Raw genomic sequence first — 26,888 nt, forward strand, 5'->3', positions numbered from 1 at the left:
AACCATTCGTTTTCAACAGCGTCTCAATACTTTAGACAGGACTGATAAGTTCCAGTCTGGCTCCGGCTTTGATAAAGCCAAACTGTCCAGAGACTACAATGACACCACTCACAAAACAATGCAATTGTATCCGGAGATTGTTTTTACTGCAATGCACATGGCTTGAAACGAATAACTAGGAGTCGAAAAGAATTCCACGATAATACCCTTTTAGTAAACGAACCAAGGGTTATCACTTGTATATGTAATAAATTTACCCAGAAAAGCTCATTCAATCCGACATTACATGATGAACCCGAAAAACAAACAATAAAATAGATAGGCAGAGGGGTTGCCGTGAATTTGCGGCGGTTGAGGCCCTTTAATGCTTGGCTAAAGTATGTTTCTAACGAATACATCTGCACGTATTCGCAGACACGTAAGGGTGACCTAAATTTAATTGAAGATGGTCTGGAACAGTGGTTCTCAACCGCCGGTCCGTGGCAAGTTTCCTGCCGGTTCGATAAATATGTTCGAATTTTCTACCTTAATCCCAAAATGTAAGAGGATGGTTGTCGACTAATTCGAAAAATAAAACATCAAATTTGAATTGTATTTAGAAGTCACGAACGAATTTTCAGCATAATGTCGTAGATTGTGTATTTTGGGCGTTCGCCACAATGGTGCACGTGTTGTAGGCTACGACATTATTTAAAAGTAGCAGCTCGTTTCGGGCAAGTTATACGTGAAAGCAACGGAGACTTTTAATCTAAGTTTCCGACAGTGCAATTAAGCGTCACTTGGGATTATAATAGAGCCTATAGCAAACAACAAAGTCGCATTTCTTTCAAACGATACCGAATATTCACAATCAAGTCCGTGGTATTCAACATGACTTCGCGAGCTTCGCCATGCAAAAACTTCAATATAACCACATCTAAATATCGAAAAGACTGTATAAGATGCAGTTTCCAATATTACATCGAGTTGCGGTGTAAATAAATTTAGGGTTCGTTTCGATTTTCGAAGGTTCACCGGTCCGCAACATTTGCTTTGAAGTTTTACCATTCCACGAGGTCAATAAGGTTGAGAACCACTGGTTTAGAAAATCATTTGTAAAAGGGAATATCATGTACAGCAGGGGCGGGCAACTTCTCCAGTTGGCGGGCCGGATATAGGAAAATTATGTACTTGGCGGGCCGGATTGTTGAATCGATACATTATTCGTCTATTTATTCACATATACAAGGAATAAATCGTATTTAATGAATGCATTTTAACGACAGCAACGTAACTTCGAAGCCATTTCTTGTCAATAATGACGAAGACATTGTGGATTTGAGAACAGCATCATCATACAGGCGCCGCCATGTCTGCTTCTCTCTGATCAATCAACACACGGTGCAATCCTTAATTAAGATTTCAAGGCGTTCGATAAGCCCGGTACCCCGAACTTACCAAGATATCAATTCATTAGGGTTTTTAGTAGGTTACGAGATAGCGTGGTTGTTCAACTGTGTGGCCTGTTCTATCTCGACATTGAATTCATGCGGCCTCCACGAAATTTGAAAGTGGCCCGCGACCCGATTTGAGTTGGCGACCCCTGGCATAAGTGGTGTCTTACAAAAACCTAGCAGTGTGCCGTGCTACCAGTCGACGGTTACGGAATCAAAAATAAGAAATATATCAGCCTGGTGTAAATGGCCATTGTAGTCGACAAACACCATGATTACCACAAATGACATTAGGGTTGACTACATCGTAAATGCCGATAATGCAAGTCTTCACGCTTCGACGAACTTACGCGTAAGCTCTACCCTCGCTCGCTGCGTATTGCGCATACATGTATTATGTATATAACATAGAGTCACTAAAATTTGACGTATATGTAAGCAGTTAGTGGGGAGTGGCCACATTATCATGTAAAACGGAAAACTGTCCGCGGGCCGGACAAAACCCCTTCGCGGGCCGGATCCGGCCCGCGGGCCGTATGTTGCCCACCCCTGATGTACAGAAACAAGCCAGAATTACATTCGTGAGCCGAGGAGCTTTTGAACAAGTGGACGTACTTCGTTACCAACCATTACCGCCGGTAGCTATACCGACGGCTGTAGATAGAGTGAAGATATTCCGCTAGTTAACCGCGCAACTCAAAACCACATAATTTGAAGTATAAGGAATATTTCCAGTAGCATAACACGAGAATATGATTTCTATTGCTTTTCAAAGAAACTGCTTGTCACCGACGATTGGCATCGCTGGCTACCGGCATTTTACAGACGGCCGAGTACAACGTCACTGTTCCTTTGCTTTTCTTGCAGGCTTGACAACAAAGGACACGGCCAACACGACGGCACACAATATGTGACCGATGAAATAAACCGATTTCCACCATCTGCAGACACAAATCGAAAATACAGTACATACGTTCGCCCAGATGCTAGAATCAAAAGCGACTGACCTGTACGTATCGTGCCAGGTGAGAAGAGCAAACGCCATGTACATGTATTCGAAACTTCTCATCTTGAAAAACCAATTCACCCTGCGGAAAAAGTTCCGGTTTTGAAAAATACCGGTTACCAGTTGGAGCAGCGTCTGACGTACCAGTCGTACACGTCGTGGAAATCCGCCGGCAAATTTCCCTTCGCCTTTTTCAACATGGCGTCTTCCGCAGCCATGATGAAGGGCATCGTCAGGAAGGCGCCGAAATAGCCGGGCGCGATGCCGTGCCAGTACGCGCTACACCCTAGCACAGCTGCCGTTCTACACGCAAAGATATTACCGTAATAATAATAATAGCGGGTGATACGGTTGTTGATATACAGTGTGCGAACTAATTTCAATGATACAACGCTACCTGAATTGCTTCAAATGAGCCGGCCATCGCTTGTGAACGTAATTAGCGAGCCACCACTGCACGGTCATGTTCCAGCTGCGCATGCCGTCTCTCACGGTGCTGCTCCAATCGCTTCCCGCTGGATTGATATTTCTCACCGTGTCGAAGCTAAACTCCACGTTTTCAAATTCCTTTTCACTACAGAAGGAAAATGCCTCGCAATCGAAAACCGATTATTCGATGCGACAGACAGACAGACAGACAGAAGTTTATTTTCATGTGTAAGAAAGTAATGCTGTGAAATGGTGGCCAGCGATACGACCTTCAGGCCTTCAAGTCAGCTGGTCACCTCATACATTAAACAGACAGTCATATATAGGTCAACATGCAATACCAATTACATATAACCCATATATGTATATCTATAGTCAATGATTTGGCATATCACTGCTGTCAATCTAGCTATATAATGACAAGTAACTAAACAGTTGGTAAAATAACAAGTAAACAATACAAACGGTACCAAACTCTCAATGGTATGAGAATGAAGAAACTAAACAGTAGCCATAAGGTTATGATTGTAAGAGCTGCTTTTTATAATGATATTTAAATTCGTTAAAAGACATATTTTTCAATTCAGTTGGAATCTCACCCCATAGTTTTGGTCCTAAAAAGACAATGGATCTTTGAGCCATTGAAGACACACGTGGAATAAAATAGTTGTTAGAAGAAGCAGATCTGGTATTATAATTATGGACGTCTTTTTGGAGAAGAAATAGGCCTAGCAATGCATCGGAAATATTGCCATTATGGTATCTATGCATCAACTTTGCAATTTCTAGAGAGCACATTTTAGGAACTGTTAATATGTTGAGGGATCTGTATGCTTGCTGAACACTGTCCCGTGGCCCTAGACGGCATATTGAGCGGATAGCTCTATTTTGTTGAACAGATAAGGCTTGCAAGTACGTTTTGAAAGTTGTGCCCCAAAAAATAATACCATATAACAGATGAGGATGAATTATGGAAAGGTATAGAGTTCTTAGAACTGATCTGGGAAGTAAACGAGATACCCGTGACAGCACACCACAAGCGCGAGAAACTTTTGACACTAGCAACTCGATATGGGATCTCCAAGACATATCATTGTCAATGTGTATCCCTAGATATTTCACAGTGGAGGTTGGTTTCACAGTGACGCCAAGTATTGTTATTGCAAAATGGGGTGTGTGAGTGGGCAGTGCCTTGTTGTTGCTAATCAACAGCTGAGTTTTGGCAGGGTTTATTACTAGTTTGTTGACATTCATCCAAGTGATAATGTTTTCCATTTCAGAGTTGACTGTATGCTGGAGAGAAGCTAGGTCAGAATCTCGAGCAAATAAGCACGTATCGTCTGCAAAGAGAGTAGTGTGGAACTTTGATGCGTTTGGCAGATCATTAATGTACATTATGAAAAGAATTGGACCTAAAGTTGAGCCTTGGGGAACACCGGTCTCGATTTTCCCATAGTGAAAGGGAGATGTCATGTGATGGTCAATGTACTGTAAGCGGTTTGAAAGATAGGAACGAAATAATTCCAGAGATTTACCTCTAATACCGTAACGCTGTAATTTTTCAAGCAATAAAGAATGGTTGATCGTGTCAAAAGCTTTTTTCAAATCTAAAAATATACTGCAGCAAACATCGTTAGAGCCTAGAGTTGAATAATGTTTAGTAATTAGATCAGTGATGGCTTGATTTGTGTCGGTGTTGTGTCGAAAGCCAAATTGGCTACTCGATATCAGGGAATTTCGTTCGAAGAATGTCACCATTCTTTTATAGATGAGTTTCTCAAATAATATAGCAATACACGGTAGGACTGAGATAGGCCTGTAATTATTCATGTCAGTTTTATCTCCGGATTTGTGAACAGGAGTAATTTTAGCTATTTTCAAAGCTGCTGGGAAAATGGCCAATTCTACGCATTGGTTGAAGTAATACGCTAACGTGGGCCCAATGGCAGGAATGAGAGTTTTTAGTAGGTCTGTAGAAATTCCATCATGACCCTCTGCCTTTCCAGTTTTCATATCTCTAACTATTTCAAAGATCTCTTCCTCACTTGTGTCAGTTATGAAAAACGAATCTAAGCTTGACCTGCAGTAAGCCACTGGGGATATATCAGCGCAATTGGCACAAGAAGAGGCCAACTTGTCACCTATGGAAACGAAATGTTCATTGAGTGATTGTGAGATACTGCAAGGGTCAGTAATCTTGGTGCCATCGTCTTTGATGATATTGAGTGGAAAATTTGCATTAGTACGTTTTACATTTATCAACTGTTTGATCAAACGCCAAGTTTGCCTTTGATCTCCATAATGATTGCTGAAGCAATTCATATAATATGACTCCTTTGCTTTTGATTTGATGTGATTTAATTTATTGGCATATGACTTATATTTTTTTCTATCACCCTCAGTTCCACTCAGGGACCATGTTTTATGCAGGAGATTTCTCTTTCTAATAGAGCGAACGATGCCAGGAGTAATCCATGGTTTGAGTTGCAGCTTTCGCTGCCTTCGTGACAATTTTTGAAGAGGAATATGCTCATTTATCAAACGCAATATATTGGCAATAAAATGATTAAAGTTCTCATTGAAGTTGTGTCTTGAGAGGGGGGTAAGGTTATCATTATCAAATTTGTCAAATGCATCGTGCAGCAGTGAGTCTCGCGATTCAGGTGTTGGGAATCTTCTATACACCTTGGTGGCAGTAGGTGCAGGCGATTTAACTAGAACTTCAGCAACAAGTGGGTAATGATCAGTGAGGTCATTTTCCATAACATAAGGAAATATTGTATATGAATCGAGATTAGTGTAAATATGATCTATAAGAGTGGCTGAATGGTGAGTTACACGAGTGGGATGCGTAATAATAGGAACAGTGCCTAAAGAGTTGAGCATGAATAAATAGTCTTTTTCAAAAGCAGATAGGGATAGAATGTTGATATTTATATCCCCAAGGATGAAAAATGTTTTCTTATTAGCGCATAACTTCCTGATAGATTGATCAAGAGCCGTGACAAAGTCTGTCCTAGATGACTTGGGATGTCGATAGATAACTGCTACTATGATGCTGTGGCCACTGGTTATAGCAGAGTCAATTTCGACCCATACTTGGTCAGTGTCAGAAATATTCAGTTTATAAGAATCCACTATATAGGAACGTAAAACGCCTTACGTAAGCTTTTGCGGTTCAACGGTCGGCCCGTGTCCGGGTCGCGGCTTGCATTGCTTCGGATACGCTCCGAACGCCGCCGTGATGAACGAGCATTCTGCCGCGAGCCACGCGGAGTAAAATCTCATTCGCCCGATGAAGAATATGGGCACCATGTAAAATAAACTGAACCAAAAAGGCTTGTGTCAATAACCTACGACGAACGAAGCTGCGGCATATAGGATTTTTTATTGCGACTGCGATGATCTGGGATTTACATTAATAGACCCTATCATTTATAATTGATTATACGGTTGCGTGACATTAAAAACCTTCATAAAGTACGCTCATGACTAGAAAGTAGTATTGATTACTCGCCAATCGCCACGCTGACCTCAATCTAAGTCACATTTATATTCGATCAACAAGCACTTTATTATCAACAGATTGATACCACATGAACAAACCGGAAATTTTCTCAGTCTATAATTTTGACATGTACAACGTACAGCAAATGCTGAGCCTCCATGACATCGCAGAGTTGGAAAAGCGCGTCACATAGCATCAACAACTCCGCAAGATATGCCGTCGCGCCCGCAAATGAGACACACATCGGGTATGGCGCGAAATCTCAGCCTAACCACCTTTGAATTCCCACCGTCACATAATTCTAATGATTGTGATGGGTTGTGCCGAGTGAAACAAAAAAAAGTTGAATATTCCAGTCCTTTGTATCAGGCGCATCTCTCCGATGCCATGAAATCTACCGGTGTGTTAAGCTATAATCTGAGTAGAAGCCAGCGAAATAAATGCTGAAATAGATTAAACCATAAAACCATGTTCTGGCGTCACAATTTCATAAATAAATGATTTAGCATGTAATAAGATCTTCGTCGTTACAACATTAATTCTTCGAAGCCTGACGGCTACATATATTATTAGGTTCTAAATTCAAGTTAGACCACGAATCATCTCTGTAAATGATTAACTTTGCCAGTTTCAAAATTTCCGAGCACGCCATAATCAATTGCCTTGACCAGTATCCTGCATGCACTCACCGGAAGAAGAACCCGCGTTCATAGAACTCATCAGACTTCACGTAATCGATGCTGAAGAAGTACGAGGCGATCAGGTAGAGCGTCACGAATGCGCAGATCTGTTTCACCCGGTGCGTAACTCCCTCCTTCCATGGAATTTTTGAAGAGTCGTCCGACGTTTGGTGAAGGAAATCGCTGTAAGTGCGGTATTTGAAAAACGGGCCTGAAACGGAAGCGATTGCAATGACATCCGTGATGTGGTCACGGGGAAGTTGCACTTGAACTATCTTCTTTGATAGATTTCCGGTACGTGCAGTACTCAACTAAAATGTTTTACACTTTGGATATTGAAAAGGAAAAAGTAGTTTTGGGACATGTTTGCATCACTTTCATGAGCTAAAACCGCGTGGAATGTATGTTCATTGATAGCACTTATTTGTAATCCCATTAGTCATCTCGCGTCAGTCACGATGATACATCTTGCGATTTCGAAAGCTGCCGCCTTCGATCAACTGCTAAAAGTAAGTGCTTTTCTGGTCTTTCATTTTCTTCCACTAGAAGTAGTTTTGACAGGTCTTGGAAACCGCTACTTGCACGTGCGTAGAAATTTAAGGAATTAATCGCACTTCGACCCGTGTTGCAAGGCTGACTACTTTGACTAGCTGTGTAGTCACTAAATGCTATAATAAGCCAATACTTCAATTCAAACAAAATTCGCGATTACTCCAGACCGTCTTTAAAATCAACGATGTAATTTAGTAAAAATGAAATGTACTAACCTGTAAACAAGCCCACGTAGCAATACGAGTAACAGAATACATCGAGAGAGGAAGGCTCCGATTTTAAATAAAGTTGAAACTTTACAGGAACTTGATCGTCCTTTTCGTTGGCGGCTTTCTTTTGCCGGATTCGCAGGTCGTGAATTTCAATGGCAACACTGATAAGCTACAAAAAGATAGCAACGCTCACAACCCTTAACATTGTAAGCCAATTTAGGCGATCACCTTTAGCGTCAGCATCAACTGCACGGCGTTGCCAACGGCCGACGTGCGCGGCAACCCAAGGAATGCGGAGCAACGAAAAATGAGGAGGAAAGAAAATACGAAAGAGAAGGCAATCAGCGGAGTTTGCCTGTCAAATGAAGTGATATATCAACAACAACAAAAAATACAATCGCCAATGCGAGGTACCTGTGGCCCAACTTAATGATACATAGTGTACCGCAGACAGAAATCAATGAGTAGACCGTTTCTTGACCGCAAAGACTGTAAATTGTTGTCAACCCGAGAAGTGTGGACAAAGCCTAGATATCAACACACGGGTCATTGTCGTTATCATATGCCCGAGATCTTATCGACACATACCTGTTTCTGCAGTGGATCTCTGCCGCCTCGGATCAGAAATCCGACAGCCACGGAAGTGAGCAGCACGCCTGTGTAGACTATTTCATCTTTGATTGTCATTTTAAATAGGTTTACCGTTCTGCACAAATAAATGTTTGATTGCATAGAGGCATTGTTCTGTTAAAAAGTTACTCTAAAGAAGGCGAGATTATATAAATCATCCTAGTTCACATATAAAGGTAGCAGAGTAGGTAATAATATTGTCACGCTATTAGACTGTAAACGAAAATTATGTATGTTATTACTCCGGGCTTCCACTATAGTACAATATCTTACTTTTATATACATTCAATCGGATAAAACGAGAAAATACTCCAATCCTTGCTATTTTTTATTAATATCGGTTCGGCCATTAGAGGTAAAATGATTTTGGCAATTTTCGTGACGTCTGTACTCCACGGTATTAGGGTATCAGAGAAATATAATCTGTGACTGCCATACTGGGAATATGGATCTATTTGTTACAGCATACATGTGTCCAGATGCAGTCTTTTTAGTTTAAAATCCAACAGCGATGGTTGTGGAAATGCGCCTTTAAGCTACACGCCACACCTTCTGAATGAAAGCAGAATATAGGCTATCGGAGTTATCGGTGAATATGAAAATTATTGGATCCCCTCATAATCATATATCGATCTTCTTTAATCATTATAGAGATCTATCACAGGAGTTGAGTACGTTATGTCTTCACGCACCACCAGAAGATGGTGCAAAATGGTGGTACAGCTAAACCCACTACACCTCGTGAATATACAATACATACATCTCCATAAGGATCGTTGTTGGCCTATTTGATTCGTTTTCACAAATTGAAACGAGTGAAAAGCATGAATTTTGTACTAAAACAACCTGATGTTTGATTCCAACTGTGGCGTAAATGAGGTCAATACATCATTTTCTGTGGATGTATTCACAGTGTCGGAACGGTACCATCGGTAGCATTAGGTCATTGATTGCCTTTGCGTACTGCCGGAATCAGACCTTCTTTGTGAAGATTGATTATCGAATTGGCTACCGTCTCTGCAGCGATCTTCGTGAACCCACCAGACAGCAGCATGGCGATAGGGATGGCTCTGGCACGCACCGCTCGGAACACGACGGCGTCTCTTTTTATGACTCCTTCCGGGCTCACCCTCAACAAACCGAGTGGATCGCCTTTCAGAATATCCACTCCGGCATTATACACGACAAAGTCTGGATGAAATTCGTCGAGTATGCTTTCGATATTGTCAGAAACATGGGTTAGGTATTCTTCGTCCGCGACTCCGGTTTTTATCTCGACTTTCCTGCGCACGGACACTTTGGCGTCTTCGTCTTGCGGAAATATTTCCGAATTGTACACATCGAAAATGAAGACACTGTCATCATCGATAAAATCTCTCGCATAGCCGTTACCTTGATGGGCGTCTAGGTCGACGATCAAAGCTTTGCTCATGCCGGGTATATTTTTTTGCATGTACCTTACAGCCATCGTGATATCGGCATACATGGAGAAGCCTCCAGGCGTGGCTCGATCGTGACTGCAATGGTGCTGGCCTCCGCCTAAATTTATAGCCCATCCGTGGTCCACTGATAATTTTACAGCCATTACGGTGCCGCCAGCTTGCAACCGAAATGGAGCTACGATCTTGTCTGAAATGAACGATGCTGGCATCATTTTCAAGGCAGCGATGCCTGTAATACTCGCGATATTGGCCTTCGCCTTGAGACTGTCAAGATATTCTTTAGTGTGGATCTCCTCAAGTTCCGAATCCGTGGGAAGAGTCGGAATAGAAAACGAGCCTCCTGCTAAGAAATCTTTAACAAGTCTTCGACTGATATTTTCCGATTTACGAGTATCAAATTTTGATAATTTCTCAAAGCCCATCATTCTCAAGTCATAGTTGCGTTCGTACACTATCGGCCAGGATCCCGGAGCCGCTGTCGTGTCTTGATCCGATTCTTTACTTGCTGACTGTCCCATGATGTATACATTAAAGTAGAGTCTGGCCTTAGTTTTCAAATTCCGATACAGTACAGAGGCTGGAAATAAAAAATTTCAATTAAGGTGTCACTTGCATATATAGAGATCATTATACAGAGATACTCATTGTGTTTCAAAATACGGTGGAAATTCGATCAAGGATTTCAATAATCTAAATCAGCACCGGTATGTGGATTAGAAGATGACCTTGGACCTGTAGAATTGATAGTGATAGTGGCTCATAGTGAGGTGAAAGAAAATATGAAAATATAAGTAGGATAGTAGTATCATGGTACATGGATCTAGTACATAAATAAAAAGACACATCAATGTTTCCATAGGCTATGTGTAGAAGTTCAATGGGCAGGATGACTTTGTTGCAAGAACAACTTCAGCAATCGGCAGAATTGAACAAGTGAATAAACGAAAATATATCGTGCTGAGCTTTTAGGACACAGCCCAGCAATGTCAAATCGGAACATATGAAAATGAGAAGTTCAGCAAATTGATCTACAACCAAAATTACATTCTCATTTGGATGTAGGCATACTATTTATAAATTAGGATAACAGATTAATTGCGCAAACGCAACTGCAAATAAATTCAGCAAAATTAGACAGAAACAAATCTGGATTGATGGAAATTAGCGCACGGTGAACAATTCATCAAAATGGACATACATGATAGGTCACTTCAGTAATAACAAACCATGGACCTGTTGTGGTACAGTACTGACATATATATAAACAGAGGCGATCAGAGAAGTCAACATTAGTACTCTCATAGAATTAGAAGCAGCGATTTTAAAGACACGTTGAAATTACTTTGAATGGAAGTCAAAAAAAATATGGTGTGAAAGGTAGGCCTACTTTAAAACTTCCAGCAACCAGAGTCCACAACCAGACACCTAAGAGTCATTGAATTACATTTTTAGGACCATTCACAATGTTTTTAGAGTGTAAATTTGATATAGAGTCTGCAATAACCCTCGCAGTTGACCTTTGATATCCTCCCGAGGTGAGCATGGTGATAGGTACCCCCCTTTTTCTCGCGGCACAAAAAACGATTTCATCACGCTCAATAATGCCGTTCGGAGAAACATCAAGGCAACCAAGAGGGTCTCCTTGCAATATATCGGTTCCGGCATTGTACACGATGTACTGAGGCGTAAAGTCCTCAAAAACTTGTTCAAGATTCTTTCGCACCACATTCAAATAATACGTATCCTTGGCACCGTGTCGAAGTTCAACCTTACGTGAAATTGCGGCTTTGGCCTCATTGTCGTTCGGATATATCATACCATTGTAGACATCAAATATATATACACGACTGTCGCCCATAAAGTCTCGGGCATACCCGTTGCCTTGATGTGCGTCGAGATCGACTACCAATACATTTTTTATGTCAGGGTAATTTTTCCATAGATATTGAATGTTCAATGTTATATCTGCATAGGCACAAAATCCACCCCCACGGTCTGACGAGCAATGATGAAACCCTCCTCCGATATTGATTGCCCAACCTCTTTCGATAGCAAGCTTTCCAGCTAATACAGTCCCGCCTGTTTGCAGCCTGAACCTTCTCAATACTGATTTCTGAACGAAGTAGTTCGGCATAAGAGCAAGCGGTGGTATCTCCGCTATTTTTGCCACGTTAGCACTCCATTTGAGACTGTTCAAATATTCCAGAGTGTGAACCATAAGAAGCTCGTCCTCGGATACTTCCAATGGTTCCACAAATTCGTCGGAAGATAAAAGTTTCCGTTCAATCAACAGGGCGTGAATTTTACCCCATTTTCCGGCGTCAAACGGATGGAGTTTCTCCATTCCTCCGAAACTGATGTCGTATTCGGAACTATAAACCAAAGGCCAGGAAGTGTCGGGGATATCAACATAAAGTCGTGCACGCGTCACCCTACCTGCCTCATCAACTCCTGCTGCACTGTGACCATGCTTCGAAACTACTTTACCCATTGCTTATGTTCGACGAATAATATTAGTCATCAGCTACTCGTAACACCATTCCCATTAACAATGGTGCAAAGTGCCAAGTGCCACCAGTCGCACTGGATCCTGAAGAGATACCTCAAATTTTTAACTACTCATGCAATAAAGCGCGAGACAATTAGCAAGTTTCTGATGCTACAATTATTATTAATGAATCGTAAAAATCAGAAGCTGGATTTGAAAATATACAAATGCAGGGCCATGAACAATTGAATTCTTCTTTTCACAATTTTGTTCGATATCTCAATATTGTGGATCTTTGAACTTATAACAATATTAAATATAGTGTGCATCTACTTTACAAATGTTCGGTACTTTGCGAGTACTGACATTTGCTGCACAAAGTCACTCTGCTGCAGAAGTCATCTTGTTTGCGGCAACGTTTATATAGCGGCACGGTGTACTGTGCCGGCGTTTGCGTATGATCCAGAAGTCTGCTCGCATTCCGCATGACGAGCGAATCCATATTTGATGATAACGCTGAAATTGTTGGTAATGCCAGCGATAATCGAAAGCGGAGTATATTTGGCTTGACTGTATTGGGTGTTACCTCGGGCGCAGTAGTAGCATTGGTGGCAGCATGTGCGCCATTTGTCGCGCCGGCACTTCGTAGGGTACGTATATTCTAACCTCCCAAACGGTACGGCCACAGTATTGAATACGTCTTATTTCTAATAGTACTGCCTTCCATTTGTTCCTGCAACCGGAGAGCAAGTTAAAAACGTTCTATCGGTTCTGCCTAAGACTGGTCGACTGGCTGATATTGGAAGTGGCGATGGCAGGATAGTAAGTACACGTAATGCAGATATGCCAGGGTTCACTTATTAATATTTTGATCAGTTCAAAACACAACAAGATTACGTTGGAATGAGGAGTTTGGAACAAGTAAAACGACTTGGAATATATATTTCAATTGATCCCCCTGAGGCTAATTAATTGGATGATTGCATATCCTTGGTCGCTAGTTGAATAATCCTAATTTAAAACTGTTTCAAAATACTTTCTACTGTACACATACATACAACTTATAGTAATGAATCAACTCCTTGATGCAGATGGCGTCACCGGGTCAGTAATGGACCAGAGTAGAATTGGTGGCAATGTCACGCAGGATTTTCTGTTTAATAATTTAATTATACTATGCAGAAAAGCTCTCATCACGCAGGATTTATTTCAAAAAGCAAACCGAGATTCCATAGGGGGTAATGGACAGTCTCAAATGGTTCAAAATATGCTTCTGGAGGTACTAACCTTCAATACTGCAACAAAAATATGTTAATATTGCGAAGTTTATTCCACTTGAAGCTTTTTGACGAGCGAACTTCGGTAAATGGGATTACCGAAATTCTTTCTTTTTCCTACGTTTGCTCCTGGTGAGAGTCAGTGGGAAAACATTGGGTTGAATATTTGTCAATATGAACATCCAATGTTACGGTTCTATGGTTAAAGGCGGTACCAAAGTATGGTACATCTGCTTATGATTTTATTTCGAACCTGCAGCACGCGACTCGGTGTAGGGTAAGTTCATATCAGATCAACCAAAAAATGAATTTGGTCACCACCATAGTTTCAGATTTTGCTGAAATTTAGCTCAAAGCATCATAAAGTATATCTGATTAAATCACAATTGATTTGAAATGAATTACTTGTGTCGTTTTCAAGTTATGGCATTATGAGAAACAAGGTTTTTCTGCTCACTCAACCGTGAAATTGGTGAGATTTTTTCAGCCAGATTTGAAATGGCTGTAAATGAGCTTTTTTGACCTTGAGAAGTTATTCCTCTTGATATGTGATTGATATTGATCTATTCTATTATGCAAGTGACAAGTGGTATAATGGTATTGCCCATTCTGGATTTGGTCCTTTCGGGATTAGAAAATTGTTACTCATTTCTAGGTCCTTGCTGCCGCAGAGCGAGGCTTGACGGCCACGGGTTATGAGCTTAACCCATGGCTTATATTGTATAGCAAGGTATGTATACTAGCTGTGCTTTTATGGGGTGAATTAGATGTTTACTTTCAATTTTTAATGTCTATCTCCAGTTCAAATCGTACCGAATGGGATTGGGATCCAGGGCGACTTTTGTCAAAAGAGATCTTTGGAAAACCGACTTCAAGCAGTACAACAACGTTGTAATCTTCGGAGTAACGCAAATGGTGAGGTCAAATATTTTAATTTGAATTGGAAATTCAGTGCTATTGTTATTTGATTCACTAATCAGAAATGTACAAGATTGTAACCGTCGAATAAGAGGAATATAATTTGAGAGAATAGGCTGGGACGTTTTCTGACTAGCAATACAGTCACCTGATTCTGTCAATCGTCAATGGTATTTTTGTAAACCATCTTTTCAAGAAACTGAACGGGCCATATGAAAACAATACATGCAGTAATAGGCCATAAACTGCTGACCCACTGTGTGTTTCATTGAAGGCATGGCCAGGATGATGATTTAGGGGAGTGTACCTCTACTTTTTTGGAGCACTCAAGTACTTATTTGAAAAATACTTTTAGAATTTCAAATATACCACTAGAACGTATGTTTTTGACTACTTCCACTTCTGAGCAGTTTTTGAAGCAAAACCGCTACTTGTCAGGACAACCAACCGAAATGGTCCTGTATCACGGTTAATTTTTGTACTCTTCTTGTATAATCCACGGTGATGTACCTTTGAAATTTGAAAGTGGCTAGCTGGCCATGACTGATTGACTGGTAAACGTACGGAACACCTCGACCAAATCAACTTTTTGACAATACCTGAGAACTTTTCAGCCCTTTCACTTTCTACCTATACTTAAAAGTAGTTTAGACCTATCTTGGGAATCGCTACTTCTACATGTAATTTAGTGGAATTTCATGGTTACTTTACTTGAGTAGCTATGCTGATTACTTTGACTACGTCTAGCTTCGGTGGGGGACTGGATAAACTTTTTAACAGTGAGGTGACGTCACAGATCCAAGGGGGCACAGTGAGCAGGTGTGACGTCACAGCGTCATGTTCGGAAGGCGCAATTCAGCTGCTGGTCACGCCACGAAATTTGTGTGTTCAATCTACTGTGTGATGTCTTTGCCGTTGACCTTGACTCTACGTGTTGCTCGGATACGGCCATATGATGGCGGAAGAGAGTATGAAGAACAGATTTACGTTTGGTGTGGGGAGTTCGCCGTTTCGAGATTACAAATGAATTACGTAGATGGTAAAAATGCAATTATCTGCAATGCAATATACAGATAAGCAAAATATAAACGGGAGGCTCGATGCATTATATAGGATGATGTGTGATATATGATATACATATTGTTTTACAGTACCGGCAATAACTTCAATCCAATGACCTCTTCTTTTCAGATGCCGCGTTTGGAAGAGAAGTTATCTAAGGAGCTGCAAGCGGACTGTCAGATCATAGCATGCCGATTTCCTTTCCCCACATGGCAGCCTGTGAAAACCGTCGGCAGTGGGATCGACACAGTTTGGTTGTATAAAATGCCAGCGTCGTTCTCCGTGTGAGATTTCTCTGCCCGCTCGATGGCGGTGACGAGTTCTTACGAGTTAGTGCACGCTGCGGCGTTACCTGGGATTCGAGATTGCATCACCTAATCACCTCGCTACTTGAATATGATTGTTTGATATGGTGGTTAGAGTGGTTCTAGCTTCTAGTCCTTGTGCCGAGGTTGGGAATAACTGGTTCAATTTAGTTACTTAGGAATTTTCATCAATTCTAAACACTACCAAGACTGCGATACAGTGAAAAGATAGGAAGGCGTCGAAACGACTTGGTTTGTGACTATACTGAGGGAGTCACTACTTCGAAATGTGCGTACTAGTTATATATATCGTCTTACTTTTATAACAACTCTTTTCGAGTGCATTTGCGCCCAACAAACGAATTGCGTGTGTCCTGTATGTTTATCTGAAAGGCTCTTTGAGGCCGAGTTGATTGGGGTTAGTCGTTAGAGGCTCCGTCGGGAAAATAGCAGTGTTGGGATGACTCGAGTCATGACTTGACTCGAGTCACCTTTTTCGTATGACTTGACTTGACTCGAGTCACTTAGCTAAAATGACTTGACTTGACTTGACTCGGCGTATCAGAAATGTGGATTGACTCGTGACTCGGAGCAAAATGAACGAGTCAATTTCAAGTCATCAACTAATCGGTGTCGATAAACATCTCTCTCTTTTGCATATGGTCAGATTGTTCGCAAAACGCTGGTGTAGCCCGTGAGAGCGACCAATCATTCAATGATCGTGCGTTTTACTGAGCCTCCATTGTTCTCTCACAAATAAATTTACCGCTAACGAAGTTATTGAAGCTTAAAGCTTATGTTGTCGTAAACTAGTATGGTGAAGTAATTTAATAGCAAAATGTCTGTTTCTGTTCTCTGTGATTACCTTAGCCAAACCTCTTGTCTTATTGAAATTGAATTCGAATTTAGTTTATGTAGTCCTCAACCATTGGCGTAGGCTCGAATTGTATCATATCAATTCCTAAATAGGTAGTGTATTGCATCTTATCAATTCGTTCTCAACTCTCTATTTTGGCTGGGAACTATAAACTGAGGCTATGCAATTAGTTACGTAGTTTTATAGTTCTACGCATTTGTCAGCGATACAGCGCCTTCTTGTGTGTATATTTACCTCTATATCCGTTCATCGGTTCAGAATCAATGACCACTCAATCTGTATTTCAGACAGCTAGTAAAATGCAATGACGTAATCATGCCTCATACATTGAAAGGGCAACTTGACTTGAATTGTGACTTGACTCGTGACTTGACTTGACTTGACTCGACTTGACTCGAGTCACCTCCAAAAATCGAGCGACTTGACTTGACTCGAGTCACCTTCGAAAATCGATTGACTTGACTTGACTCGAGTCAAAATGTGCAATGACTCGAAATGACTCGTGACTCGAAGGTAGTGACTTGATTCCAACACTGGAAAATAGCCTCCCATTATAGTACTATTACCGAGTTGTGATGGCTTAATTGTTGATCGGCGAAGAGACAATTCGAACACAACGGAATATTGTCTGACGAATCGCATTAGCGTCGGTGCATGCACTCTGTCCAGCTTGCCTGTTCCGAGCGTGTAGGTTACTAGCTTATAAGATTACTATGCTTGAAAATGCACAGCACAGCTCCTGACAGAGATTATGCCACTTGTATCGAAGTATTTCCACAAGTTTCTACTCAACACCGATATCGATGCGAGACCGTGTTTCGGGCCGACAGTACCGCGAGTCGAAGTCTCGGGGGTTATCTAGGCTGCTCCGATGAGTCTTTATAAACAAAACCCAGAGGACGCCGGGTGAAGTACGTATACAAGGTAGCGAGGTGAAATAGCAAGGGCGGCGTATAAAAACACGAAAAATCAAGATCGATAGATTATATCGTGTATTAGGCCGAGGTGAATGTTAGACTGAAAGACCGTGCTTCGTCGTTGCGATATCCGTGTTTGTGTTATTCATGGACTCATGGTGTTTGTCGACTACCATATGATCATGATCACTTACACCATGCCGATTGCTTTTATTTTGATACCATATCTGCCTACTTGTAGGAGTTGTAGCAAGACCCGCTTCAAGACTTTTTAGATACCGCATGCGCGGATTAGGTGGCGAAGAGAAGACTATAGATAAACTAGGCTTACCATATTTTGGAAATGTAAAAAGAGGACACTTTTTCAGAAATTTCAGACATGCAAAACTGGAGAAGAATTATTCTCAAAAACCGGTAAATTTCTCCCACTTCGTGATCGGTTGACTAAAAAAAAAAAAGGTCATCACTTCCGCTCAGTGCCCAAAATAACGTTTTTCTCTCCACATTGCCAGGTGGATGACTAAAAAAAAAAAAAAAAAGGTCTTGTCGCTCAGAGCTAAATTCACTGCTTTTCCCTCCGAAATGCCCGCCGGAGCTTCACTTCTGCGCTAATTTGCGGCATATCACTCGCAATTTCTTCTAAATCCGACCTAAATTTTCAAAAAAGAGGACAAAATCTCAAAAAAGAGGACAAAAGGGCGTCCTCGGACACTTTCAAAAAAGTCAAAAAAGAGGACAAATCCTCTTAAAAGAGGACGTATGGTAAGCCTAAGATAAACCTCCAACAGTTCGGTAGGCATGCTGGACTGGATTCGACCGCGCTCGGACTCGAACCCGCAATCCACTGATGTTGCAGCCGTGGATCATACCCGAGGTGGTCAGTAACGAAGTTGTTTTCCGCTACTTTGGTACTTACTCAAGTTTATCGAATTTCCTGTTACTTCTACTTCGTAATATTTAGTGATCTACTAACTAGGGATGGTGGAACGTGAGGTCACGTTCGCGTTGTGAGTGTGAGCCTCAGAAATTTAGAGGTTCGCGTTCACAGACTAAGCGCGGTAGGTTCTGCACTGTGAACCTTTTATATATTACAATTTTCCACCTCATTAGAACATCTTTGGGTACAATTCATTGCATTTCAACTGCAGGCCGCTCTATGCATAGCGCTAGCACAGTGGTGGGCAAACTACGGCCCGCGGGCCGCATGCGGCCCGCAACACCGTTCTGTGCGGCCCGCGAGAGTCTAAAGAAACTTTTTTAAATATTGATAAAATGCGTACTAAAAATCGAATTAATGCAGGGACTTGATTAACTTTTTCTTAGTATATTTCACCATGATAATTCTAAGACGTTGGTTCTCAACCTGGTGGGCGCCCCTCCCCCTTGGGGGCGTGAAATCATCTGAAGGGTGCGCGAAGCTGAGCTCAACTGAAAAGTTTTTTTGCGCTCCGCGCGATTTACATCCAACTCATGGTTATTGCTCTGTATTTAGTCTGAATTACATATTTCAAAGTCTCTCATCCACCGTCGCAACCTTCCATGCCATCAAACTACCCGTTAGGTTTGCTAGCACCCTGGTGGCGTTTTGTGATATGACGTTAAGGGGGCGCGAAATCATTCACCCTCATAAGGGGGGGGGGGGGCGTGTCGTAAAAAGTTTGAGTACCACTTATCTGAGGCAAATACTAATTATCACAGCGGGATATCTACAACGAGATTGATATAATTTAGATCACCAGTGGGATTTCAGATTGGCCACTCCATTTTTAATTATTTCAGGGATGTACTTATAAAAACGATTCGGGCGTGTCTTAGGTAGATTCGTTGTCTGTATGCGTAGAATGAGGGTATTTATATTTTATCTACATATAATAGAAGCGTTTTGAAGCTAACATGGCTATGATGCTGTCAGCATTGTGTGTCCTGGAACTGAACCTAAAGGGGGATTAGTAAATCTAGGAACAGATCGCTGCTCACAGATTTAAATTTTAATCCTGTTCTAAGAATCGGGCCAACCGACTTTCATCTCTATAGTTTTGACGAATTGGTTATTGAGGTAGGTCCGCCAGCCTATGAAATATCGCCACTATATGTTTCTGACGCGTGTACGATATCATCGAAGCAATGTTTGGCTTGTTTTAAATAAGCACATATATTATCTCCATATGTCCTCACTATATAATCAAATTTCAATATTGCATTTTGGTTTATAATCCCAGTTTTATGTGGTGCGGCCCGCGAATGGATTCAGATATTGAATGCGGCCCGCGAGCTCAAAAGTTTGCCCACCCCTGCGCTAGCAGCATAAAAAAAAATCCCAACTCATCAACATCATCATCATCATTGGTTTATTAGCAATTCTATCAGTTCAATACACCACAAAAAATGCGATACAATGAAAAGAAAGGAAGATGTCGAAGCGACTAGGAGTTGTCTATGGAGTCAGACACCCACCTTGGCCTAGGCGTTGTAAAGAGGAGGCATGCACACTGAATGAAAGTAAGAAAGGTAGTATAGAAAAAGGAAGCGACAAGAAATAGGGCGGCATGTCATGGGAAGCGAGATCGATAGGTCAGTCGTGGTCCGGTAATCTTGAGGATGGACTGTATTTATTTAGTAGTAATTGCTTGTATTTCGACTTGAATGTGGACACTGGACATGCTCGTCGACTGCCGGATGGCCGGCGGGATACTAAGCGAGCATGCACCTTGATAATCTCAAAAATTTTACTTGTTTTGCTACGAAAGTTTGCTCGAAATATCCAGTTTTCAGTTTGTAAATATTTATTGACTCTCTGCTGTGAGCTTGACCCGTAATCACACAATATCAAGACCGAAATACGATACATGTAGGTAGTCAGCGAATGATGCTTATTCAACCAATTAATGAAAATCATATAAAGAATAGTTTTCGAATGTAAAAAATCTAGCAGGCGTACGGGCGGGCACCATCTTGATTTGTTATGTTTATTGTAGGCCTATCATACAAAAACAAATCCGTATTATTGGGGTGTTGGCTACTCCTGCATAACTTGTAAATGGGATAATATCGGTAGCAAGTATAGAAACCCTTTTGACACTATGCTCAGTATCAATACATCAATACTCAGACGCCGAATACATATTCAGGTCTGGTCTAGACCGTTAAGGTGTAAGCTTTGTATTCCCTTGTAAGTCTTCATCGAAATTGTTGGCAAAGAGACGGAAGATATTGATTTTATGGGATTATTATATCATTTGATTGCTCCAGTTGATATATTTGGCGACGTTTAAAAAGTCAGTATGTACTTCAGCATTGTGACATAATGTGGCCCTAGTCGTCTGTATAGGTAGCGTGTTTCACATTGATACATAACTTCACTGAAATATAGGGTTGGAAGTAACAATATGACATCACGTGACGTCATGATTTTCACGTTCGCGTTCACACAGAACCTTTCGAAAAGGTTCGCGTTCACACGAACATGAATCTTTCAGAGGTTCACACCATCCCCCTCTACTACTTACTTACTTTTCGCTATTTTCAGTTTGTCAAGTAGAAGTAGTTTAATCCTGCAATCAGAAAGATAGCCTGAGGAATTCCGAGATGTTTTCACGGAGTATCAACATTTAATTTGCATAAACGTTGAGTAAAGGCCAGAATTTTCGTCGCGCTTCGCGCACAATGGATATGAAGTTGCCAATGTGATTCCACGAAAGTATCGTTGAATATAATGTAGGAAGCTGGTTGAGTGGTTCCGTTCACGCCACATTGTCGCCCATATGAAATAATTCATCACAGTATATATGGCCCATCATAGCGTTTGAAACTGACACTTAGCAATCTAGCATTTAGTTATCATATCGTAATCTAGCGGTCCCTGGCGTGTCCTAACCTTTGCTACTTTCTGAACTGTAGACATGAAATACATATTCCGCTTTTAGAAGTAGTATTTATATTTATCTTGCAATTCCCAGTATGCTTATGCTGTCAAAAATTGGATACCTCCTGGCATGCATCAATATGAATCAAGCTCTGCATCTTTCGCATAGCTCAATTTGCAGCTTTTGACAATCCATGCGAACGAATTACGATCGTTTTCACAACTACTTACTTACTCAAATAGATTAAAAGTCAGTCACTTCTACTTCTACTTCAAGTAGTTTTAGGTTGCTTATGGAAGAAGTACTTTTACTCGTACTGGAGTAGATTTTTTCGTCGCTACTTCTACTTCTACTTGACTAGCTTTCTTGACTACTTTGACCACCTCTGATCATACCACTACGTTTACGCTATCTCGCCACTTCCGACATCCTTCTGTCTGCTCATGCTGATATTGAATTGCGTCATGTGTGTGCGATTGCAAATTTATGTGTCTTACCCGGATGTAGATAGAAACGGCTGATCATTACGACCTAGTACACGGGGACACCTGGCAGTTTCTCAGTAACACGTGTATTCATCTCAAAATATATATCGTAGCGCTACGTATATGAACTGTATGGTATTCTAGAATGGTAATTTATTTGTTCGTTATAATTCAAGTCAGCAGCTGTGCCAGCAAGACCTGGGAATATTTTCCGATTTCGCCTTATCATATTTGTAGCTACTCTACTCGCTCAGAGAGCAAGACTATTGAAGCGAGCGAAGTAGGGTGATGGTTATAGACGTTCAACTGTGCACAGACAAATTCATCACGGCATATTCAATACGCACGGCCGCAAGTCAAGAGTCAATCGTAACTTGAATAAGCGCCATTGAATGTAACTAATAGTCTCGTTCTCATTTTTTGAAGAGTTGCATGAGACCGCTCGTGCTGCACCGACGCTTTTTGTTTGCTGGAAGCTGAAGATAGCCAGCTGCCGGGCACCCTGAAACGGATTGACGTCTGTCCCCTAATTGCTTTTCACTTTTTCCAAGACTCAAACCATGGAATACATCGCCCAAACTCTTCTTGCGTCGGTTTGATGCTAAAGGTAACTCTAATCCACAGGCACCTCCATCCGAGAGGGAGCGATTCCTCTGTAACCTGTTTTTAGGACTGATATCGTCATTGGATTGACAGGTGTCCACTGCTTCGATAACAATTGATATGTCTGATTTGTAGTCGTCAGCTAGTGCGTCAACGTCACTCGATTCCACACAATCGGAAAACTCATTGTCGCTCGCGGGTTTCCATTCGCAATGGGTCTCTGTGGTGGTTTTGCCATCGGCATCCGTCATTATACAAATGAACTCTTCGTAACTGATTTTCCCATCCCCATCGAGATCTGCTGCTTTTATCATTTCCTGTTGACGGAAAATGGTGCGGTGTTTTTACGAGTCCAAATTCGAACAACTGGCTGATTCACTCGTACGATTAGCATAAAATACAGGCACATGGATTGTAGTAGGCTACATGGTCCTAACTGGGCGTGGACAAACTGGACACAGAACAAACACGAGACAAGTTTAGACCGTTCCTATATAGTCTTCGGCAGGGATATCCATGGTCTTTGGTAGCGGATTAGTGAGGGAGTCTCCAGCAACATTGACCCTACAGAAGCTGACTTCACGGTTCTATTACAGCGATCTTGGATATTGGTTGAAAATCGCTATATGGTATGGTTACCATACATCCTCCTGTGATTTTGAAAAAGTGTCCCCCCTTTCCCGATTCTAAAATATGGTAACTCTACTATGGTATTGTCAGTTTTTGATTGTTTTTTCGTGATCCGACATAGTCATTTACAGCTGGCAAGTTTCGTTTCCATAGCTAAATTATGTCTTGCACCTATTCTCAATTTCGCTCCACGATTTTGCTGAACACTGTCTACGCCAAGGGTCGCCAACCCGAGGCTCACCCTCCAAATTTTTCACCTTCTGTCGCCCGTAATGTAAAAAGGATATTCGGGGGAGGTTCATTGAACTTGAATATTTTTCCTCGTTCTGCTAGGGATAATTTTGGGTATATCAATAATTAAGAAACGAATCGTATTGGCGCTCGCTGGCAACCTCCGTAAAGATTTCAATAAATGTGAGAAACAGAACCCCGCAGTCGTGTGATAAACTTATGTTAAGATTTACATTTCTTCCTTTTTTCATTTACTCGTGATACGCTGTGCGTCGTGAGTTAGCGTCGACATCATCAGCCACACTGTAAGCTGTGATCGCGCAAGTTTGAAAGTTGTTTTGCCTTTGTACCCTGGTTGCCACGGTTTTCACCGGTAAGTTGTCGGATCGCTACGAGATGTTGATTATCACTGATCTAGTCCGTGATTTCGCATGCACGTTGGCGTGAGTAAACTGAAACTGTGGGGTAATCGCCAATATAGGGATCAAAGAGAGCGTACAGCTCACGCTTGGTTTTATGTGATCGGAAAGGGGTTGAAATGGCTCTTTGTGAGCTGAAGGTTGCCGACCCCTGGTCTACGCAATCCTACGCAACCCATATATATATATATATATAGAATTGTTAATCTCCCACCCACACTTCCCGGAGACAACAGTTGATACGAGACCGCGATTGATTCATTTCGTTAATTATTGTATCTGCACCGCAAAATTAGGCTTCAATAACTTTGCCCAACTATTTATAAAATTACTGAATTCACGAGAGCCCTAGGCGGGAACTTCATAAACGTCAAACACACGTCACGACAGAGCAGTCAATGATAAAGCAGAATACGTTGACTTTAGGGTAGCGTGATCTACACGAATCGTGCGAGTGGACGCCGTTAAAACCCTTTCATGTCAAAAACGCACAATCGACGCGTGATGTCGCTCCAAATCACAGCCGGATATTGGAATTCTTCATGTCGTAAATTCTTACTCACCGACAGCTCTTTTTCGGTGATATCATCTCCCATGCGATGAAGCAACTCTCCCAGCTCTTCCGGTGAAATGAAACCATCACCGTCGAGATCGAACCGACGAAACACCATCCTCATTTCATCTTCTAGTATACATTCCTGGAAATAATTTTCTAGTTTCTTTGCGAAATGCCCACGAGTTCAAAAAGCGAGTGGCACAGAGGCGAGGCATTCATAATTGCCGAGCTAACCTTACCGCTAACCATCGCACAAGCTAGCCTGAAACTTAACCACAACCATAATTAACGTACACTAACCCTAACCATAGCACCGGCTAACCATTCTTGGAAGTGTTCTTGAAAGGCACACGCGTCAATTATGTTCAATGGAAAGGAATTCACTGCAATGTACACTTGTACAGTCATGAGACGAGTGAGGTTATTCGGCAATGGGAAAGCATGGTGGTTTTCAGCCTAAAAACGCTGCACTTGGTAACCTTCAACTTTTTTTCTCATTCGTCACATAGATGTTTAAAATTCCAGAAACATGGGGTGTCCTAGTTTGAGAACCCTTGATATAGTCTGTGATGCCCTTCCGATTTTGAAATACCAGAGAAGTGACGATGAGTATCTAGCATTGTTAAAGACCACTGTGTAAGTCTAATTTGTTTCCGACGTATGGTGAATCCCGATACCGAAAGGAATGCAAATATACCAGCCAACCGCTGCGTACTTTCGATCCCCGTCTGGAAACCTATTTGATCACCACAAACATACGGTATCGGTATCTACCAAGGTGTGTTTATACGAGAAAACTAATTCTTCGAAACCCGTAATCTTCCCCGTGATAATCTATTGAAATGACGTCATGAAGTCCAACTAACCGTCACCAGAACTGATACTACTGATAAATACTCCTTGAAATCCACAAAATCCGTGTTGTATTGTGCGGCTTGTTGGCCAATCAGGTAATCCAAAAGAAGTTTGATTTGGTTGGGCGACACTTGTCGACCGAGACTCTCTAAAATGGACGAGACGTGCTGCGAATGCAAAATAACGATACGTAAATATTATATACTATGATCAGTGGTGGCTTTTGGGGTGGGCGAGGTGGGCGGTCGCCCGTGGCCCCCCTGAAGTTACGGTTAGGTACTTATAGGGGGCCCCCAGTAAGTCTTGCCCGGGCCCCCCGTCTGTACGGCCAACACTGACTATAGTTTCCAGTAATTTCGTCAACAAATATCGATATCACTGCAGAGCTTCTTGGAGGTACAGAACTTCGATATACAGCGGAACAGTATATTCATATTGAAATGAATATATTATTCAATTGTACGATATCACTATACCCAAAGTCATGGTTATACGTGAGATCCTTCATCAGTTCTCGCACTATATATTGCGGCCATGATATGATTATAACCAACAGGCATTTGAGAATATTTAAATTATTGATACATTGAATCATGTACAGGAGTGGTTATATGCTTGACACGGTATTACGAACATATTTAGATCAACCAAAATACTGACATCATGTTCTATCTGCAGTTTGTGTTCACCAATCTTCACTGACTGCGTATATTTCGGATATGACCAGAAGAACCCGATTCAAATCCTTTCAGCTAAGAATTTGTGTTTCCCGCATCTCGCTTCGACTGGCGTTGAGCCACAAAGTCCCAACAGACAGAGCATGCCAATAAGTTCTTACCTCCGTTTTAATAACTCCCGAACCTTTGGGGTCAAAGGTGCGGAAATAACAGCGGAATTCATCGATCAATCTCCCTGGAATATACTCCTGTGCCACTTGCCACGTTTGAAAACCGTCTCGCGCGCCTTGATTCCCACCGTCCCTCATGCCGACTTCGTATCACAAAGTTTAGAAACGAAAATGACGTACAGACTTCAGAGATTCCAATCTGTGAAACGTCTCGCCTGGCGATGGATATAATTAACTCCGTACGGTACTAATTAGAGACTCGACCGACTGTCACAGGTATCAATCTATACTCCATTAATAATAGGCACAGGTTATTGACGTTCGCAATGGGAAAAGACACCTGTTGCTATTTTCAATCATCGACGTTTCCTATTCCTATGCCTATTCCTATTCCTGTGTAACCATGCATGAGTAATATGGGACCTCTAATAGGCGCAAATACAATTATACAGATATATTGTATTACGCAAATACAGTATAAATGGGCTCGGAAACCGTACTGCATCCGGATTTGCGTTTGGATTAGACCAATATATTTGAAGTTTTGAAGTTTACAGAAAAATTATCTTTGAATTTGTACTGACTTATATATAACCTATATAACCTTGGCATACAAAGTGAAAAATAATTGTCGATCATCATGCACCTGTTCTATATGCTATG

The 26,888-nt window shown here is 41.5% G+C and overlaps 4 protein-coding genes, 1 long non-coding RNA gene and 1 pseudogene across 5 annotated transcripts; 2 read left to right on the forward strand and 4 right to left on the reverse strand.

Annotated features, from left to right (window-relative positions):
* Nucleotides 1–2,161: 2,161 nt before the first annotated feature.
* On the reverse strand, nucleotides 2,162–8,745 carry LOC145433407 (membrane-bound acylglycerophosphatidylinositol O-acyltransferase mboat7-like). Its single transcript, XM_080310504.1, has 10 exons — nucleotides 8,409–8,745; nucleotides 8,235–8,347; nucleotides 8,049–8,175; nucleotides 7,824–7,989; nucleotides 7,066–7,267; nucleotides 6,032–6,193; nucleotides 2,837–3,013; nucleotides 2,584–2,742; nucleotides 2,441–2,521; nucleotides 2,162–2,374 (listed from the first exon to the last, which is right to left on the reverse strand). Exons 1-10 carry the CDS (start codon nucleotides 8,550–8,552, stop codon nucleotides 2,275–2,277), a joined length of 1,431 nt encoding a protein of 476 aa, XP_080166630.1. The 5' UTR covers nucleotides 8,553–8,745; the 3' UTR covers nucleotides 2,162–2,274.
* On the forward strand, nucleotides 3,294–5,442 carry LOC145433412 (uncharacterized). The gene is made up of 2 exons (XR_013913092.1): nucleotides 3,294–4,836; nucleotides 4,901–5,442. It is a non-coding gene; the product is annotated as an uncharacterized LOC145433412 (long non-coding RNA).
* Nucleotides 8,746–9,393: 648 nt separating the features above from the next.
* Nucleotides 9,394–10,410, reverse strand: LOC145432598 (histone deacetylase 11 pseudogene; annotated as a pseudogene).
* A 59-nt stretch (nucleotides 10,411–10,469) lies between these two features.
* On the reverse strand, nucleotides 10,470–12,492 carry LOC145433408 (histone deacetylase 11-like). Its single transcript, XM_080310505.1, has one exon. It carries the CDS (start codon nucleotides 12,381–12,383, stop codon nucleotides 11,325–11,327), a length of 1,059 nt encoding a protein of 352 aa, XP_080166631.1. The 5' UTR covers nucleotides 12,384–12,492; the 3' UTR covers nucleotides 10,470–11,324.
* A 270-nt stretch (nucleotides 12,493–12,762) lies between these two features.
* Nucleotides 12,763–16,319, forward strand: LOC145433411 (ATP synthase subunit C lysine N-methyltransferase-like). Its single transcript, XM_080310508.1, has 5 exons — nucleotides 12,763–13,030; nucleotides 13,095–13,202; nucleotides 14,313–14,387; nucleotides 14,459–14,572; nucleotides 15,767–16,319. The coding sequence occupies exons 1-5, from the start codon at nucleotides 12,866–12,868 to the stop codon at nucleotides 15,923–15,925; spliced, it is 621 nt and encodes a 206-aa protein (XP_080166634.1). The 5' UTR covers nucleotides 12,763–12,865; the 3' UTR covers nucleotides 15,926–16,319.
* Nucleotides 16,320–22,150: 5,831 nt separating this feature from the next.
* LOC145433409 (uncharacterized) lies at nucleotides 22,151–26,730 on the reverse strand. The gene is made up of 4 exons (XM_080310506.1): nucleotides 26,217–26,730; nucleotides 25,390–25,545; nucleotides 24,531–24,665; nucleotides 22,151–23,004 (listed from the first exon to the last, which is right to left on the reverse strand). The coding sequence occupies exons 1-4, from the start codon at nucleotides 26,361–26,363 to the stop codon at nucleotides 22,498–22,500; spliced, it is 945 nt and encodes a 314-aa protein (XP_080166632.1). The 5' UTR covers nucleotides 26,364–26,730; the 3' UTR covers nucleotides 22,151–22,497.
* Between the last annotated feature and the right edge of the window lie 158 nt (nucleotides 26,731–26,888).

Source organism: Botryllus schlosseri, chromosome 2 (genome assembly GCF_051294905.1).
Source record: "Botryllus schlosseri isolate E-star chromosome 2, Bs_hap1, whole genome shotgun sequence".
Lineage (NCBI taxonomy): Eukaryota > Metazoa > Chordata > Ascidiacea > Stolidobranchia > Styelidae > Botryllus > Botryllus schlosseri.